At 46.6% G+C, this 20,308-nt stretch overlaps 1 protein-coding gene and 1 pseudogene across 2 annotated transcripts in view; one reads left to right on the top strand and one right to left on the bottom strand.

The window, feature by feature from the left end:
- The window catches only part of LOC115176525 (ubiquitin carboxyl-terminal hydrolase MINDY-3), a 50,916-nt gene that overhangs the window by 7,638 nt on the left and 22,970 nt on the right, over positions 1 to 20,308 (bottom strand). For both annotated transcript variants that reach the window (XM_029736555.1, XM_029736556.1), the window contains 2 exons: positions 14,887 to 14,959; positions 9,729 to 9,804 (listed from right to left, as the gene is read on the bottom strand). In XM_029736555.1, the coding sequence (XP_029592415.1) occupies positions 9,729 to 9,804; positions 14,887 to 14,959 (149 nt within the window). The remainder of the gene's footprint in view (positions 1 to 9,728; positions 9,805 to 14,886; positions 14,960 to 20,308) is intronic.
- Positions 13,592 to 14,089, top strand: LOC115176527 (histone H2A-like; annotated as a pseudogene).

Below are 20,308 nucleotides of genomic sequence, written 5' to 3'. Positions count from 1 at the left end.
CAATTATTAGGAGACTAAATACGCTGCTACTGGTACTACATTGACCCCCCCCTCCATTTGTTTTGTACACTGCTGCTACTCACTGTTTATCTATGCAGTCACTTCACCACTACCAACATGTACAAATTACCTCAACTAACCTGTACCCCCGCACACTGACTTGGTACCGGTACCCCCTGTATACAGCCTCGTTATTGTTTTACTTTTTATTATTTGGTAAATATTTTCTTAAACTCTTCTTGAACTGCACTGTTGGTTATGGTCTTGTAAGTAAGCATTTCACGGTAAGGTCTACACTTGTTGTATTCGGCGCACATGACCAAGTTTGATTTGATATAGCTAATCCTGGCTACCAATGTTTTAGTATTAATTTATTGAGGCAAGCAGATCAGAGATGTCAAGGTGGTACTCATGCATATGCCATGTGTATGTGACACACATATGAATGGTCATATTTTTTATGTTTTATTTTGCCTCCCAGGTATTCGCATTTAATGTATGTATATACAGTTGAAGTCGGAAGTTAACATACACCTTACCCAAAAACATTTAAACTCAGTTTCACAATTCCTGACATTTAATCCAAGTAAAAATGTCCTGTCTTAGGTCAGTTAGGATCACCACCTTATTTTAAGAATGTGAAATGTCAGAATAATAGAGAGATGAATTGATTTCAGCTTTTATTACTTTCATCACATTCCCAGTGGGTCAGAAGTTTACATAGACTCAATTAGTATTTGGTAGCATTGCCTTTAAATTGTTTAACTTGGATCAAACGTTTTGGGTAGCCTTCCACAAGCTTCCCACAATAAATTGGGTGAATTTTGGCCCATTCCTCCTGACAGAGCTGGTGTAACTGAGTCAGGTTTGTAGGTCTCTTTCGTCGCAAACGCTTTTTCAGTTCTGCCCACAAATATTCTATAGGACTGAGGTCAGGGCTTTGTGACGGCCACTCCAATACCTTGACTTTGTTGTCCTGAAGCCATTTTGCCACAACTTTGGAAGTATGCTTGGGGTCATTGTCCATTTGGAAGACCCATTTGTGACCAAGCTTTAACTTCCTGACTGATGTCTTGAGATGTTGCTTCAATATATCCACATCATTTTCTTTACTCATGATGCCATCTATTTTGTGAAGTGCACCAGTCTCTCCTGCAGCAAAGCACCCCCACAACATGAGGCTGCCACCCCCATCTTCATGGTAGGGATGGTGTTCTTCGGCTTGCAAGCATCTCCCTTTTTCCTCCAAACACAACGATGGTCATTATGGCCAAACAGTTCCATTTTTGTTTAATCAGACCAGAGGACATTTCTCCAAAAGGTACGATCTTTGTCCCCATGTGCCGTTGCAAACCGTAGTCTGGCTTTTTTATGGCGGTTTTGGAGCAGTGGCTTCTTCCTTGCTGAGCAGCCTTTCAGGTTATGTAAATATAGGACTCGTTTTACTGTGTATATAGATACTTTTGTACCGGTTTCCTCCAGCATCTTCACAAGGTCCTTTGCTGTTGTTCTGGGATTGATTTGCACTTTTCGCACCAAAGTACGTTCATCTCTAGGAGACAGGATATTGACCTCATCCCGTCAGTAGAGGATGCCTGGTTATTCTTTAAAGGTGCTTTCCTCACAATCTTAAATAAGCATGCCCCATTCAAAACTGTTTGAACCAGGAACAGATATAGCCCTTGGTTCTGTCCAGACCTGACTGCCCTTGACCAGCATTAGCATCGAATAGCCCCGCGATATGCAACTTTTCAGGGAAGTTAGGAACCAATATACACAGGAAAGCAAAGGCTAGCTTTTTCAAACTGCCTAACAGAAATGTGCATCCTGTAGCACAAACTCCAAAAAGTTCTGGGACACTGAAGTCCATGGAGAATAAGAGCAACGCCTCCCAGCTGCCCACTGCACTGAGGCTAGGAAACACTGTCACCACTGATAAATCCACAATAATTGAGAAGTTCAATAAGCATTTTTCTACAGCTGGCCATGCTTTCCACCTGGCTACCCCTACCCCGGTCAACAGCCCTGCACCCCCCACAGCAACTTGCCCAAGTCTCCCCCATTTCTCATTCACCCAAATCCAGATAGCTGATGTTCTGAACGAGCTTCAAAATCTGGACCCCTACAAATCAGCCGGGCTAGGCAATCTGGACACTCGCTTTCTAAAATTATCTGCCAAAATTGTTGCAACCACTATTACTAGCCTGTTCAACCTCTTTCGTATCGTCTGAGATTCCCAAAGATTGGAAAGCTGCCATGGTCATCCCCCTCTTCAAAGGGGGAGACACTAGACCCAAACTGCTACAGACCTATATCTATCCAACCCTGCCTTTCTAAGGTCTTCGACAGCCAAGTTAAACAGACCACCGACCATTTCGAATCCCACCGTACCTTCTCCGCTATGTAATCTGGTTTCCGAGCTGGTCATGGGTGCACTTAGCCACGCTCAAGGTCCTAAACTATATCATAACCGTCATCGATAAGAAACAATACTGTGCAGCTGTATTCGTCGACCTGGCCAAGGTTTTCAACTCTGTCAATCACCACATTCTTATTGGCAAACTCAACAGCCTTGGTTTATCAAATGACTGCCTCGCCTGGTTCACCAACTACTTCTCAGACAGAGTTCAGTGTATCAAATCGGAGGGCCTGTTGTCCGGACCTCGGGTCTCTATGGGGGTGACACAGGGGTCAATTCTCGGGCCGACTCTCTTCTCTGTATACATCAATGATGTCGCTCTTGCTGCTGGTGATTCTCTGATCCACCTCTACGCAGACGACACCATTCTGTATACTTCTGGCCCTTCTTTGGACGCTTAACTAACCTCCAGATGAGCTTCAATGCCATACAACTCTCCTTCCGTGGCCTCCAACTGCTCTTAAATGCAAGTAAAACTAAATGCATGCTCTTCAACCGATCGCTGCCAGCACCTGCCCGCCCGTCCAGCATCACTTCACTGGACAGTTCTGACTTAGAATACCTAGATGTCTGGTTAGACTGTCAACTCTCCTTCCAGACTCACATTAAGCATCTTCAAGCCAAAATTAAATCTATAATCAGCTTCCTATTTCGCAACAAAGCATCCTTCACTCATGCTGCCAAACATACCCTCGTAAAACTGACTATCCTACCGATCCTTGACTTTGGCGATGTCATTTAAAAAATAACCTTCAACACTCTACTCAGCAAATAGGATGTAGTCTATCACAGTGCCATCCGTTTTGTCACCAAAGCCCCATATACTACCAACCACTGCGACCTGTATGCTCTCGTTGGCTGGCCCTCACGTCATATTCGTCGCCAAACCCACTGGATCTAGGTCATCTACAAGTCTTTGCTAGGTAAAGCCACACCTTATCTCAGCTCACTGGTCACCATAGCAGGACCCGCCCGTGGCACGTGCTCCAGCAGGTATATTTCACTGGTCACCCCCAAAGCCAGTTCCCCCTTTGGCTGCCTTTCCTTCCAGTTCTCTGCTGCCAATGACTGGAACAAAATCCCCCCCAAAAAATAAAATCACTGAAGCTGGAGACGCATATCTCCCTCACTAGCTTTAAGCACCAGCTGTCAGAGCAGTTCACAGATCACTGCACATAGCCCATCTGTAAATAGCCCATCCAACTACCTCATCCCTATACTGTTATTTATTTGATTTATTTTGCTCATTTGCACCCCAGTATCTCTACTTGCACATTCATCTTCTGCACATCTATCACTCGTGTTTAATTGCTATATTGTAATTATTTCGCCACTATGGCCTATTTATTGCCTTACCTCCCTTATCCTACCTTATTTGCACACACTGTATATAGACCTTTTCTATTGTATTCTTGACTATGTTTGTTTACTCCATGTGTAACTCTGTTGTTTGTGTCGCACTGCTTTTCTTTATCTTGGCCAGGTCGCATTTGTAAATGAGAACTTGTTCTCAACTAGCCTACCTGGTTAAATAAAGGTGAAATAAAAAATAAATAAAAAGTAACAATGTGGGGGGGGGGGGCATTGAAGTGATACGTTTACTCTGATGCCTGTTTATTCATAAAAAGCAGAACATGGTAAATAACATTTATCGCAATGGTTAGCCTATGCAAATTAATAGGAATACATTTAGCCTAATTGGTAATAAATATGACGTGGGGGAAAGTCGGGATCTAGTCAGGCTTTTGTTTGTCAAATCCAGATTAAATATAGGTCTTCACGTGTATCAAATATGTAAGCAATTGTGTGCTAAATCAATGACAAACAGCTTAAATGTTCAGGCTTCATCATGATCTGTGATCAAAACAGGCTGGGAATCTCCTGAATAATGTTTTTATCTATTAAGGTGTTTGGTCGATGCATAGACCCATACCGATTGTACCTTTTTGGTATATTGCATAGCTCTACATTATGAAGAATTTAATAAACCAACCACATTTTCCTGTGATCTTTAGGCTGCGCAAGACCTTCGATAGGCTAGTAGACTGCGGAAATAATTGTAGAAGTGAAGTGGAGTTGATCATTGTTACAGCCTAGATCACTTTATAAAATCTGGACCGTCGCTTTTCCTATGGCTAAGCAAACATTTACATTTAAGTCATTTAGCAGACGCTCTTATCCAGAGCGACTTACAAATTGGTGCATTCACCTTATGATATCCAGTGGAACAACCACTTTACAATAGTGCATCTAAATCTTTTGGGGGGGGGGGTTAGAACGATTACTTTATCCTATCCCAGGTATTCCTTAAAGAGGTGGGGTTTCAGGTGTCTCCGGAAGGTGGTGATTGACTCCGCTGTCCTGGCGTCGTGAGGGAGCTTGTTTCACCATTGGGGTGCCAGAGCAGCGAACAGTTTTGACTGGGCTGAGCGGGAACTGTGCTTCCTCAGAGGTAGGGAGGCGAGCAGGCCAGAGGTAAAACAAGTGGTAAAATATGCTTTTTGCATGTCTCGATAACAAGGCCAATATCCTCATATATCCCATCAATTCAAACCCTGCTTTTAACCATAAGATCACCCCACATAAACGTATAGATGAAGGATTGCATGGTGACAGTGATTGTGTCTGTTAATACCTTAAACTGGGAAGTGGGAGGGAAAATGAGTTCAAATCATGACATCATTGATTTTCTGGTCAGAGAAAGACGCCAGAGATTCCGAGTTGGATGACTGTTAAAAACAAAACAAAAATCCCAGTCTGAGCTCGTTTTTTCACCCCCCCAGAGTTCACAGTTGTCTTGAAAACACTGAAGTCGGAAGTCAAAGATTGCCGACTTCCGAGTTGTTTTGAATGCACCACTAGAGACCTAGGCTACCTCCAATAAAGAAACGGAAAGGGGGTTCCTAGTCAGTTGTACAACAATGCGTCTTCCGCATTTAACCTAACCCCTCTGAATCAGAGCGGCGCTGCCTTAATTGAAATCCACGTATTCGTCGCCCAGGGAACAGTGGGTTAACTGCCTTGCTCAGGCAAAGAAAATAAAATAATAAAGTTTGTCAGCTTTGGGATTCGATCTTGCAACCTTTCGGTTACTGACCCAACGCTCTAACCACTAGGCTACCAAGATGCCCTCGTTTGTATTGATGCGAGAAATAGGCATATCTACACAGTAACAGTGGCTGCAATATCAACTAGCTTGATCATTGTTTTGCATTGAGGTAATAGGCCTATTTTAGCTAAATCGACATATGAAATTGATGAACTAAACAGACACTTAAACGAACAAGTGTAGATGTTCATGGTAACATCGTTCATAATAAACTTACACGCAAACTGACCCGTTATGTGACATGAACACTACATCTATATAACGTGTATGTGTGACATAAACGCATCGGCAGTTTGACGCCTTAGAAACAAACTTGTCTCCATTGACAGTCCATGTTAATTCATGGCGTTATTTTATGGCGCTAGGAAGATGTTAGGTGACTTGGTGAGAGGTATCAGTAGCTTCACAGGCTTAATTCTGGCATGAATCACCCCCCATAGAATGCAGCGCAACACAGGACTGAAGAAAGAAGAGACAACCAACTTACTAGTTACAGCATCAGCGCGCGCTCAGGAAAGGCAGCTTGCCAGTTACAGCAGACGTCCCCTGAACGATAACGAAGAGGTAACGTTAGGTGAGAAGCCTGACCACGGAGAAGGGGGTGAGAAGGTGATGAACCGTACTTCATGAGCTGTAACCAAAAAACTACTGGCATTTGTAAAGTTTGTGGTGAGGGAGAAAGTGTGGTGGAAATAGTATTAGCATTGTTAAGTATCTTGTTAGCTGGATTGAATTCTTTGTAGCTAGCCAGAGAAATGTTGCGCAACATTAGCCAAATCTGATCAAATTATTGAGTTTATAGTGTGAAAATTAGCCTGCTAATAAAGACAGACAGCTAACAATAGCTAGCTAATGTTACAACATCAGATGAGCCAACATTAGTAACCTAACCAATTCGCTATAGTATTAACTGGTATACGACTTCTTGCCGTTCAAGTTTTAAAAACAAATTCACCTTTATTTAACCAGGCAAGTCAGTTAAGAACAAATTCTTATTTTCAATGAGGGCCTAGGAACAGTGGGTTAACTGCCTTGTTCAGGGGCAGAACGACAGATTTTTACCTTGTCAGCTTAGGGATTCGATCTTGCAACCTTCCGGTTACTAGTCCAACGCTCTAACCACTAGGCTGCGCGTTAGGTGCTTACTGGACCCTGGCAATCTGTGTGAAATGTTAACTAGCTTACAAACTAACCACTTTCTGTTAACTAATGTTACAGTATGTGGTTAATTTTCAGAATGAGAGAATTAGGTGAAAATTTGGCATTGCTGGTTCAACAAGTGGATTCAGGGATCAAGTGTAGCTGGGCCTGGCTTAAGCTGGATGCCGCTAGAGAGGTGAAAGGAACACCACACACTTTCCCTCTTTCTCACTTTTGCTGGCACATTGTAGAACAGATGTCCACAGGCAGAAAGCGTACAATGTAATAATGTGCAGTGTAGCCCAAAAATAAGATGTTTTTTTCCCAAGTGCAACATTTGTGTGTGGTCACAAGCGTTCTATTATAAAGGCCGTCATGGCTAACTGCAATATTAGTGTATTGTTTGTTTCTCAAGACTTGAGTGTCATTTGCAGTAAAGTCTAGGCAACAAATAACATTGGATTGCTTTCTTTACATTTTTTTGGTTCACATTAACCACTTTTTATTTTACACACAGAGACTGATCATGTAGATTATATTCTTAGTTTATTTAATTAGTGAAAACCTGCATTTCCCCCTAGCATGGATTTTTTGCATGTTTCAGCGGTTTGCATCCCTGGGGTTGAGGATGAGGCGTGAAGCGCTGGGCAGTTTGTTATGACCTGCATTATATGAATTAGGTTCACAGAATTATACCTAGGAGGAGCGGCTTCTACAGAGGAACTTCGAATGTCCTGTCAGCTTGCTAGCAAGCTTGTGCTAGCTAATTTAGCTAACAAGCTTGTGTGTGCAGAGCAGCACCAGAATTTAAAAACACGTCTTACAATTTTTTTGTTGTTAATAAATCCAACGTGAAACGGGATAACTAGGTCTATAGTATCCGTAACCAGCATTGAACAAGTTAATCCCTTCTTCTCTAGCTAATAAAAAAAACTCCCCATCTTCCGAATCAAGCCATAATGTAACATCAGTAGGTTACAGAGGGGGAGGGGCAGGTAACCTTAACAAGCACAGGCAAATATTTTCAGCTTCCAGGCAGATACTGGAGGGCTTTGCATGGACGTTTTGTTGTGGGACTAGATTAACCGGTTCTCATGCTTTTAAAATAACGGTTCTGTTCTCCTGCAAAATGTATGACCATATTAGAGAGGCATATTCCCCTCAGAATACACAGGCCCACAAATTTTTTTTGGTAACTCCCATATCTATTAGGTGAAATACCAGTGTGCCGTCACAGCAGCAATATTTGTGACCGGATGCCACACTAAAAGGGCAACCAATGAAGCACAAACACCATTGTAAATACAAAACTACATGACCAAAAGTATGTGGGCACCTGCTCATCAAACATCTCATTCCAAAATCATGGGCATTAATATGGAGTTGGTCCCCCCTTTGCTGCTATAACAGCCTCCACTCTTCTGGGGAAGGCTTTCCACTAGATGTTGGAACATTGCTGCAGGGACTTGCTTCCATTCAGCCACAAGAACATTAGTGAGGTTGGGCACTGATGTTGGGCGATTAGACCTGGCTCGCAGTCGGAGTTCCACTTCATCCCAAAGGTGTTCAATGTGGTTGAGGTCAGGGCTCTGTGCAGGCCAGTCAAGTTCTTCCACACCGATCTCGACAAACCATCTGTATCGACCTGTCTTTGTGCATGGGGGCACTTTTATGCTGAAACAGGAAAGGGCCTTCCCAAACTGTTGCCACAAAGATGGAAGCACAGAATCATCTAGAATGTCATTGTATGCTGTAGCATTAAGATTTCCGTTCACTGGAACTAAGGGGCCAAGCTCGAACCATGAAAGACAACCCCAGACCATTATTCCTCCACCAAACTACAGTTGGCGCTATGCATTGGAGCAGGTAGCGTTCTCTTAGCATCCGCCAAACCTAGATTCGTCTGTCGGACTGGCAGATGGTGAAGCGTGATTCATCACTCCAGAAAACGCATTTCCACTGCTCCAGAGTCCAATGGCAGCGAGCTTTACACCACTCCAGCCGATGCTTGGCATTGGGCATGGTGATCTTAGGCTTGTATGCGGCTGCTCGGCCATGGAAACCTACAGTTCTTGTGCCGACGTTGCTTCCAGAGGCAGTTTGGAACTCTGTAGTGAGTGTTGCAACCGAGGACAGATGATTTTTACGCACTATGCGCTTCAGCACTCGGCGGCCCCGTTCTGTGAGCTTGTGTGGCCTACCACTTTGCGGCTGAGCTGTTGTTGCTCCTAGTCATTTCTACTTCACAATAACAGCCCTTACAGTTGACTGGAGCAGCTGCAGCAGGGTAGAAATTTGACAAACTGACTTGTTGGAAAGGTGGCATCCTATGATGGTGCCACGTTGAAAGTCACTGAGGTCATCAGTAAGGCCATAGGCTACTGCCAATGTTAATTTCACTTTTGTTTATTATCTATTCCACTTGCTTTGGCAATGTAAACATGTTTCCCATGCCAATAAAGCCCTTTGAATCGAACTATTCCCCACTCTAAACCCTCAATTACATCCTGATGTTTAGTGTTTGTTTATGTGGTGAACTTGTGACACATATCCTCATCAGTCGCACATTTTTAAACACACACTTATCCAGCTAGTTAGAAACATGGTTATAGATGAAACCCTGAAGGCAACATAGCTGTCGAAACGTTTGTTAAATGTATTGCATCGGAGGCGCAGAGTGTGCGGCTTGTCTTTTCTAAGAAATATGGTTATATTCAGCTAACTTTTCTGCCATTGTAACTTGAACTGGTCAGTCTTGTCCCCACAGTGTGAAAGCTGTCCAGGTTGGTGTGGTCAGGTCAGCTGATGACTGATGTAGCCTGACCTTAAGGCGGGGCTAACCCAAACCTTGTTTGAAGCAGCACATTAAAGCATTTCCTCTCAGTCTTCCTGCTAGCAGTTTAATGCCCCCACCCCCCGCCATCATCCCCTGCCCTCTTTCTGGCTTCCTCTGGACGTTTAGTGTTCTCGCTCTCTGGTTCTGTCGGTGTTTTCTCTGCCCTTTACCCAGCAGCAGTGAAACATTAGCTGAGGCGGCTGGACAAGAGCACACACGCTTACTAGTATTCAGGTTCTGAGACGAGGTCTAGTGCCTTCATCACCTCCTCCAACAGACAGTCTGGAATAAAGCCGTTATCTAGAGGGAGAGAAAGAGACAATATTTGTCAGAGAATTTTAGTCCAAACACAGCAAGGAGACAGGCCTCAGACTCCTCAGCAATTCTGTGTCTTTGTTTTCTGGGAGTCATTATCAAAGAGGTGGGGTGAAGAGGGTGCCCCATTATCAGCAAGTCCCAGTGGCACTGAGACAGGACAGGCCTTCACGCAGACTGATCACACAGTTTACATTGTGCTAATGGAGGTAACTCATCACACACAAACACATATGTACACATGCAAGAACACGCACGCAAAAGCACGAATGCCGGCCTTGTCCTCTCCTCTGTCTAACCTACATTCCTCAGCTATGACTTCTCTACCTGAGAGGACCAGCTTTAAACACTACCACGTGTGTACGCACATGTCCTACCAGTCTACTTAAAACACTAACATATGATTGTGTGTGTGTGTGTGCGCGCGCGCCACGCGTACAGTATGTGTGTTGTACACACATACTGGGAAGGACTACAGCTAGGACCTATAGCTTTACGCTGTTTAAAATTCTGTGTGAAACGCTAATGAAGCTGTGTGTTATTGCATGTATGCGAGACCTGTGTGTATGTTATTGCATGCATGGGAGACCTGTGTGTGTGTTATTGCGTGCATGTGAGACCTGTGTGTGTAAATTTTTACGTGCATATGGGACGTGTGTACACTCTGGCGCCTCTCTTCTATAACACAGTGAACTGGGCCGACTCTAGATGTGACACTGGCAGATTTATAGGGCTTTGACACTGCTCTCAGCTCTGCTGGTTCTAGTGTGTGTATAAACATCCATATGGCGTAAATGAAAAATCTCACGAAACAGCAGAAACACATCTCAGTGCAGACAGACCTATCAATTTCTCTGTTTCTCCCTCTCTGGTCTGAACGGGTCAGTGTGTTTACTACATATTTGGTGTGGAGGCAACCAGAACAGACAAGACTACTCTCAGCTGGTGGGGCTCACTTTGTTAGAAAATTCAACACAGACAGGCGCACACACCCCCTCAGCCATGTCAAGAGGCATATTGTTCTTATAAACAAGAAATGGAGGAATGTTGTTTACGCCATCAGAAAAGACTCCTGCTGGAACACACACACACACATATCAAAGACAGCAACAAACACACAAATGTGTCTGTGCAGGTCTGGTCTATGGTGGGTGTGTGTGTGTTATGACTACGGTGACCTTATCAGTCTTCAGCTGGAACACACTCACACTCCAGCAACATGCATCATGCTCTCATCGTGTAGTGTGACAATCACACATACCATGGGTAACTCCATCTCTCCATACATACATTATATATACACACACAAAAGTATGTGGACACCCCTTTAAAATTGTGGATTCGGCTACTTCAGCCACACCGTTGCTGATAGGTGTATAAAATCAAGCACATAGCCATGCAATCTCCATAAACAAACATTGGCAGTAGAATGGCCTTACTGAAGAGCTGAGTGACTTTCAACGTGGCACCGACATAGGATGCTACCAAGTCAGTTTGTCAAATTTCTGCCCTGCAAGAGCTGCCCCGGTCAACTGTAAGTGCCGTTATTGTGAAGTGCAAAAGTCTAGGAGCAACAACAGCTCAGCTGCAAAGTGGCAGGCCACACAAGCTCCAGAACAGGACCACAGAGTGCTGTAGCGCATAAAATCGCCTGTCTTCGGTTGCAACACTCACTACCGAGTTCCAAACTGCCTCTGGAAGCAATGTCGGCAAAATAACTGTTCGCCGGGAGCTTCATGAAATGGGTTTCTATGGCCGAGCAGCAGCACACAAGCCTAAGATCACCATGTGCAATGCCAAGCATTGGCTGGAGCGGTCCAACGGCGAGCTTTGTACTCTGGAGCAGTGGAAATGGGTTTTCTGGAGTGATGAATCACGCGTCACCATCTGTCAGTTCGACAGATTAATCTGGATTTGGCGGATGCCAGGAGATCGCTACCTGCCCCAATGCATAGTTCCAGCTGTACAGTATGGTGGAGGAGGAATAATGGTCTGGGGCTGTTTTTCATGCTTCGGGCTTGGCCCCTTAGTTCCAGTGTACGGAAATCTTAATGCTACAGCATAGAATTATATTACAACAGTTTGGGGACAGCCCTTTCCTGTTTCAACGTACCCGTGCACAAAGCAATGTCCATACAGACATGGTTTGTCGAGAACTTGACTGGCCTGACTGAAGATATCCCTCTAGCGCTGCGGGGACTGTGCTTTGGCAAAGTGGGTGGCGTTATATCCTGCCCGGATGGCCCTGTCCGGGGGTATCGTCGGAAGGGGCCACAGAGTCTCTGACCCATCCCGTCTCAGCCTCCAGTATTTATGCTACAATAGTGTGTGTCGGTGGGCTATGGACAGTTTGTTATATCTGGAGTATTTCTCCTGTCCTGTATACATTTAAGTATGCTCCCTCTAACAAAACACACTTTCTCTCTCCCTCTAACAAACTCTCTCTCTCTCTCCCGGAGGACCTGAGCCCTGGGACCTTGCCTCAGGACTACCTAGCCTGATGACTCCTGGCTGTCCCCAGTCCACATGGTCTTGCTGCTGCTCCAGTTTCAACTGTTCTGCTTGCGGCTATGGAACCCTGACCTGCTCACCAGATGTGCTTCCCTGTACCGGAACTGCTGTTTTCGACTCTCTACCACACCTGCTGCCTCGACCTCAATGATCAGCTATGAAAAGCCAACTTACATTTACTCTTGAGGTGCGGATCTGGTGCACCCTCTACAACCACTGTGATGATGATGGATGATGATTATTACTATTCCCTGCTGGTCATCTATGAACATCTTGGTCGTGTTCTGTTATAATCTCTACCCGGCACAGCCAGAAGAGGACTGGCCACCCCTCAGAGCCTGGTTCTTCTTTAGGTTTTTTCCTAGGTTCCGGCCTTTCTAGGGAGTTTTTCCCTAGCCACTGTGCATCTACATTGCTTCCCGTTTGGGGTTTTAGGCTGGGTTTCTGTATAGCACTTTGTGACATCGGCTGAAATAAATTTGATTGATTGCAAGAGCCCTGACCTCAACCCCATCGAACATCTCTGGGATATATTGTAATGCCGACTGCAAGCCAGGCCTAATCGCACAACATCAGTGCCCGTCCTCACTAATGCTTGTAGCTAAATGGAAGCAAGATCCCACAGAAATGTTACAACATCTATTGGAACGCTTTCCCAGAAGAGTGGAGGCTGTTATAGCAGCAAAGAGGGGACCAACTTCATTAATGCCCATGATTTTGGAAGGAGATGTTCGATGAGCAGGTGTCCGCATACACTATATTATCAAAAGTATTCCCCCCATCGTTCATTCAGCTCACCTTCATTCCACGGCCAAAAGCAGAGGGTAGGTATTAGAAAGCAGCGGGCCTCAGAATCTGACATCCTCAGTGACTCAGTATAGGCTCAGTGACTCAGTAGAGGCTAAGTAGAGGCTAAGTAGAGGCTAAGTAGAGGCTAAGTAGAGGCTCAGTAGAGGCTCAGTAGAGGCTCAGTAGAGGCTCAGAGAGTGAAGTAGAACTCTCCTATGTCCCTCCCTTCTCCAGCCAGGTCACCCGTGATACAAGTCAGTATTCGACATCCATCCATGTCTATCTATTACCTTCAAGTCGGTTTCGGTTTTGCTGGGGCGTTGTGGACGGGGATGTCAGATAGTTGTAAGCATCTGCCTCGGATTCCAAAGTTTGCATGTTCGAATCCAGCAAGTTTGAATCTGCTTCGGAGTTAATGCCTGAACTTTAAACACTTCAGAATTGGACTCTCTCTGACTTACTGAAGCTACCAATGAGCCGAAGAGGCCAAACAGGAGGCAAGGCCAGGGCGAAGGCAAAGACACGTCTATCCCGTGCCGGGCTCCAGTTCCCCGTGGGCCGTGTGCACAGGCTGCTGCGCAAAGGCAGTGTGTGGGCACTGGCGCACCAGTCTACCTTGCCACCGTGCTCAAGTACTTAACTGCTGAGATCCTGGAGTTGGCCAGCAACACTGCCCGTGACAAGACTCGTATCATTCTTCGTCACTTGCAGCTGGCCGTCCGAAATGACGAGGAGCTGAACAAACTGCTCGGCAGTGTGACCATCGCTCAGGGTGGTGTGCTGCCCAACATCCAGGCAGTGCTGCTCCCCAAGAAGACAGAGTAGGCCGTCAAAGCCAAGTAAATACTACTACTGGAAGTTCGAATCCAGCAAGTTCGAATCCAGCAAGTTCGAATCCAGCGATAGAAAGTTGCTTTGGAGTTAATGCCTGAAGTTTAAAACGCTTCAAAATTTTACTTGGAATAACTTGATGCTATAGAAACATGGATGAACGTCTAATTCTGACACGAGAGAGCTGGTTGCCCTTCTCTCTCCCATCACATAAAATATTATTCCCTCTCTTTATCAGTATCCTTTCCCCTTTCTTTGCCCCCCCCCCCCCCCAAAAGGAGGAAGAAGAGGATGGGAGCAGGTTGACTCAGCTGTGGGGGGGGAATTTTTGGCGGGCTGACACACACTAACCCCAAAACAACAACAGCAGAGATGAGACGAGAGAGGACCCCTGCTCAGAGGATGAGAAGAGAGGATGAGAAGATAGGAGTAGGAGGTTATACAGGCACATGCTCTACCAGGAAGGAGAGAGGAGAAAAGATAACATGTCCAGGATATTGGTGTGTGTGTGAGAGAGACACACACACACTAAGGCGATATACCGTATGTTGGGGCATTTCAAAATACAGATGGTATGATATTCAATAATACAGATAAACCAGGGTCTGCGGGAGTGCGTGCTACGCCACTGCTTATAACTATAAGAAACCTAAGATGTGTCAAATTATATCCAGCTCAGGGCTCTAGCTATGCATTTGGTTTGCTAACTTGCTTGCTAAGTGGCTAAGTGTTAAGATCAAGCGTCTTGGTTACAGCAGAGACATTCAATCCACTCCTGGATCAAGATCCCCGTTGCCTAAATTGTTGTGCGTTTCTATTTTAATATCGGCCCTTGTGTGCACTTCCAGTAATACCGTATACCACATTATGGTTCCTGAAACGGTATGAAAATCTGGATACCGCCCAACCTTAGAGACTATCGTTGAACAGTATTACCTTCTGGGTCAAAGGTTTGGAAGACTCTCCTGGCCTGTTCAGACGGAGACTCAGGAGCCACCAGACACATCTCCTACAAAGACAAGAGAGGGACAGATATCTCAACATTATAGTCTAAACACAGAAATTAGGCAGGCTTCCAAATTGGCAAAAAATCCAAAGAGAAAGACAGAGCGAGAGAGATGTGTAGACCGAAGCACACAGAGATCACATAATAGGTCAAGAATTAAGATTACAACAACGGCTCTAAGGAATGCGCGCGTGTGTAAGCTAGCGTGTGAATGTAAGAGCTTGCTTGTGTGTGTGCGCGCGCGTACGGACTATCATAATCATCAGGCTATGTTGGGTTATTAGCTGATCTGCAGATAAAACCAGACATTATGTTTTCACTCAAAACACACATATTAGCCACTCACACAGAGAGTTATAGTTGTTTATTTGCTGACTCAGAGTGATGTTGCCGGAGGGACTCGGAGGAGAAATAAGGAGAGACAGATTTCACAGAGATAGGACAGTGTGTGTGTGTGTGTGCGTGCTGAGGGTGGGGGGGGTTTAGTCCCAATCTTTGGATTCATCAACCCCCTCACCCTCCAACTCTGTACTCCCTTACCCAAGTTTCCTAGTGAAATATGACAGTTTTGACAGGCTGGGAACCAAACTGCAAAACTCAAACACGCACATTGGGTAGCATAGTATTAATGACACTTGCCACATCCACTGAACTGGAGTATGTTTACTACAGTGGCGTTTTACACAAACACACTCAGCAAAGACCAAATAAACTGAGCTCATCTCCCTTAGCCTTTATTAAAGAAGCAGTTCAGATGAGACGGTAGGTTATAGAGCATCACTGATATATTACCGTCCTCAGGGGTCACAGAGAGAGAGAGAGGGACAGCGGAAGAGAGGGACAGAGGGAGATCAGGGGAAGAGTTGGGGAGAAAGAGACCTCAAGAGGAGAAGACTCCCAGCTGGTAGGGAGGAGCACACACACACACACACACACACACACACACACACACATTTCTCCCTGTCAGAGCAGCTGGGGTACAGAATGGTTAGGTTTGTTAGTTTAAGTATCTCTATAAATCAAGACGTACATTCTTCATCCAGATAGACAGACATGGAGTCAGGCGTGTGTTAAGGGTTAATGAATGGTCAGAGGGTTAACTTCCCTTACAGTTTACATGACCGTAATTTACCGAGGAGGCTGCTGAAGGGAATGCATGTGTGACACATACAGTATAACCCAGTTATAGAGATGGGGTTCTACATCGTGGAGCTCCGCCCCATAGGGGAGCTCTGCTCCTAGTGGTTTAACCCGCTGCCTAGGCAGCAAATAGCCTGAGAGAAAATTATGCACACACCTGCAGCCAATAGGAGTACAGGTGTCCCAAAATAAGGGGACGCTTCCCCTCAATCAGCCTCCCATTATCTACAGCGACAGGACTGGACTGAAGAAGCCTAGAAGAGAAGAGATCTCAGGACGAACCCGTCGTCGATATCCTGTTGTTGACGTCGTCCTTCTATGAGCACGCCTTTTCCACCCCCAAAAGCTCTTTTAAGAGCTCAGTGTCACTGCTCCACTATGGCGGCTTTGGACCCACACGAACTATGTTTTGTGTGTTTAGGTTCGAAGCACGCTAGGGGCAGCCTCACAGATCCTCCGGAATGCCCTAGCCGTTCACTCCTTTCTTTAAAGGAGAGGAAACAGCGATGGGCATTTTTCAGTGAGGATTTCCCTCTAGAGGACGCGATATCTATGATAGCCTCAGACTCTGAGGCGTCATATGATGACGGCGGCCTCTAGAGAAGATGAGGATGTTGGGAAGTGTCTGGGTTTTTCTCCGAAATAATCCAGTCCACCGACCGAGACTGAAAAGACGGGAGAGAGCGCTGCACTTCATGTAAGGGAGCCCACTGTTCATCCCCCACCCCTGCAAAGGGATGGAGGAGTCATTGTGTCTGCGTTTAATAAAGAATGTGTTCCATTTGACTTTGTCACAAGAGAACCTCTTTTCCATAACAAAACTAAGACCGCTCAGATTCCTTCTCTCCATCTCCCTCTTACCACTCTGTGTGCAGCACAGCCCATTGCAGAGTTGAGCACACACAGAGGGACGTTGTGAGTGGGAATGACAAGAGGAAAGCAAGACGGACGCTCATAATGAGCCGTCATGCAATACCTCAAAAACCCAACACTACACACTCTGAGGAGTGAAGTAGATAAAGGTTTTAATAGCAGCATGCGTACACAGCCCCTTAGTGGGCCGATGAAGCAATCGCAGTTGGGAGACGGCGCACTAATTCAGGCTGGCGCCTCAATTAGTGTAGCGCAGACCCGTGCTGAGTTCACGGAGTGCTGGAACCACAAGGTTACATGTATAACCGAAGTGTCAGCGCCCCCGATTCTCACAGAAAGCGTTAGTGTCCTCTCCCCCTTTCGTAGGGGGCCCACCTTGGGCTGTCCCACCACTTCAGTGTTGGGAGACAGCGGAGCTTTGGGCCATAGAGGAATACAGGTCCTTCCTACTGTCTGTACCACAGCTTCGCGCTCTCTTGCTCTCAGAGCACTATTGGGAGTGGCAGTAAAGCTGCACCCTCTCCTCCTGGCTAAGTCGGACGCTGGAGAAGGGTTATGCCATTCAATTCCATCGAACCCCACCCCCGTTCTCGGGTGTGGTGGAGACGGTGATGAAGACGCCAGAGAAAGTAGCCGCTCTTGTGAAAGAGATTACGGAACTTTTGGCGAAGGAGGCGGTCACAGTAGCTCCCCAGGAGCAAAAGAAAAGCGGGCTATACTCTCCCTATTTCCTAGTACCAAAAAAGTCGGGGGGGAATGAGGCTGATATTGGATTTACGCACTCTCAACAAGTGTAGCCAAACGGCCTTTCAGAATGCTCACGTCAAAACGTCTACTGGAATGTATTCACAACAGAGACTTTTGTGTGAGCATAGATCTAAGGGACGCATACTTTCATGTGCCGGTACTTCCGCGTCACAGGAAGTTTCTGCGTGTCGCCTTTCAAGAGGTGGCGTACGAGTATGTGAGAATGCCATTCGGGTACGCTCTGGCACCTCGCGCGTTTTCCAAATGTGTGGCGGCAGCATTGGAGCCGTTGCGCTGTCAAGGGATAAGGCTATTAGCCTACCTAGACGACCTACTGGTTTTGGCCCCGTCAGCAGAACTGGCGATCACACACACTACACAGACAGTGATTCACCTCACGCGTCTGGGATTTGCTGTGAATTGGGAAAAAAAAGTGCGCCTTGGCCCAGTCAGCAGATTGTCTATCTGGGGTTACAGATCGTCACAGTGTCTATGAGGGAGCGAATTTCGGATCCTCGACAGGCTGCCCTGTTGTTAGCCCTGAGAAGGTTTTATCCGAATCACATGGTGACGGCGCATTCCGTCATGACACTTTTGGGTCTCATGTCGTCTGCCCACTCCGTGGTTCCACTGGGACTTTTGCATATGTGCAAAACACAGCAATGGTTTGCTCAACTACGACTGGATCCAGTGAGGCACCGTCGTCGGTTGGTGACAGTTCCCCCCCTTGCTCAGAGCGGATCTGAACTATTGTAGAGACCCGTGCGTAATGGCACAAGGGGTCGCAATAGGCAGAGTGTCATCCTACATTCCAGTGTACACAGATGCTTGTCTGACTGGGGAGAGACATGTCAGGCTCGGGCAGCCGGAGGTGTGTGGTCCCAATCGGAACGTCACATCAACCTCCTGGAATTGGAAACGATTCTACTGGTTCTGACCCACTTCATGTCCACCCTACGGGGGAACGACGTGCTGGTCTGGTCAGACAACAGAACGACAGTAGCCTATATAAAATCGCAAAGGGGGAGTCAGGTCTCCTGCACTCCACCGGTTGGCGGAGGAATTGTGGCTTTGGGCTCACGAGAACCTTCACTCGTTGACAGCAGCTCACATCCCAGGCTGTCAGAATATCGGAGCAGACCTCATGTTTCGAGGGGGTCTCCGAGACGACGAGTGGCGACTGCACCCCGAGGTTGTTCTCCAAATATGGGAACGGTTCGGGAGAGCCGAGGTGGACCTGTTCGCATCACGTGTGAACGCACAATGTCCCCTATGGTTTTCTCTACGAGCCCAGGACGAACCGCCACTAGGGATAGACGCTTTTGCGCACCAGTGGCCAGAGGTTCTCCTGTACGCATTTCCACCGCTGTCCTGCATTCTCCCACTGCTAGCCCGTGTGAGAACAGCAGGGCTGTCAATCATATTGATAGCCCCCGACCGCCCTGGGGCTCCGTGTTACGTGGAGATGATTCAAATGTTGATTGCGCCATCATGGCCAATTCCACCGACAGGACGCAGGCATGATAGAGCAATGGCCTCTAATCGGCCAGCCACTGAAGGTCTGGCTCCTGAGAGGGACAGGTTAGAGCGCCGTGCGTTATCTGATTCGGTAATCAGAACCATACAGGACTTATGCCAGTAGATGGAACATGTTTTCACAATGATGCGTCACAGAGAACGTGGACCCCGTGTGCTGTCAGGTTGAGAGTGTGCCCTCTTTCCTACAGTTCATGTTTGACAAGCAGCGCTCACCCGCCACCATTAAGGTGTTTGCGGCAGCAATTTCATCTTGTCATGAGGGGTTTGGCAGAGACACTGTTCAGTCACCCTTTAGTAAAACGGCTTCTATTGGGGACGCGGAGGCTTAGGCCAGTGGCTAGAGCCACGCTACCACAGTGGGATTTAGCGTTGGTACTCGAGGCGCTCTGAGATGCCGTTCGAACCATTGAATCAAATTCCCCTCAAGATGTTATCTCTGAAGACGGCACTGTTGCTTGCCTTGACTACAGCCAAGCGTCAGTGATTTGTGTGCTGTCGACGAGACCCGACTGCCTTGCCATAAATGGCAACTTGAGCAGAGCGGTGTTACGTCCTAACTCGGCATTTATGCAGAAGGTTATTATTAAGAGCTCATACAGGTCACAGACTGTTGAGATATGGGCTTTCTCCCCCCCTCCTCATGAGGAGCGGAGAGAGGAGAGACTTCATCGCCTGTGCCCGGTGCGCACCTTAGCGTGCAGCACACGGCGATGATTAGGTCATCACCTCAGTTGTTTGTGTGTCACGGTGCTAACGCACTGGGTAGACCACTATCAAAACAGCGGCTGTCTCATTGGCTTTGCAAAGGCATTGAGACGGTTTATGAGGCGGCAGGGCGACCAATGCCTCATGGTGTAAGAGCCCACTCCACTCGTGGAGTAGCGGCGTCTACGGCACTTTTCAGAGGAATTGGGGTAGAGGATATTTGTGCAGCGGCGTCGTGGTCGTCACCGTCTCCTTTTATCCGATTCTACCTATTGGACAGGTCGTCTAACTCTCTAGCTCGTTCTGTACTCAGCGTAGTTGAGGGCAGGCTTGAGTTAAGGTTGCAGG

The sequence above is a fragment of the Salmo trutta genome, chromosome 37 (assembly GCF_901001165.1).
Source record: "Salmo trutta chromosome 37, fSalTru1.1, whole genome shotgun sequence".
Taxonomy (NCBI): Eukaryota; Metazoa; Chordata; class Actinopteri; order Salmoniformes; family Salmonidae; genus Salmo; species Salmo trutta.
Note: the sequence above shows the minus strand (reverse complement) of the source record. Positions and strands in the feature narration are given on the sequence as shown.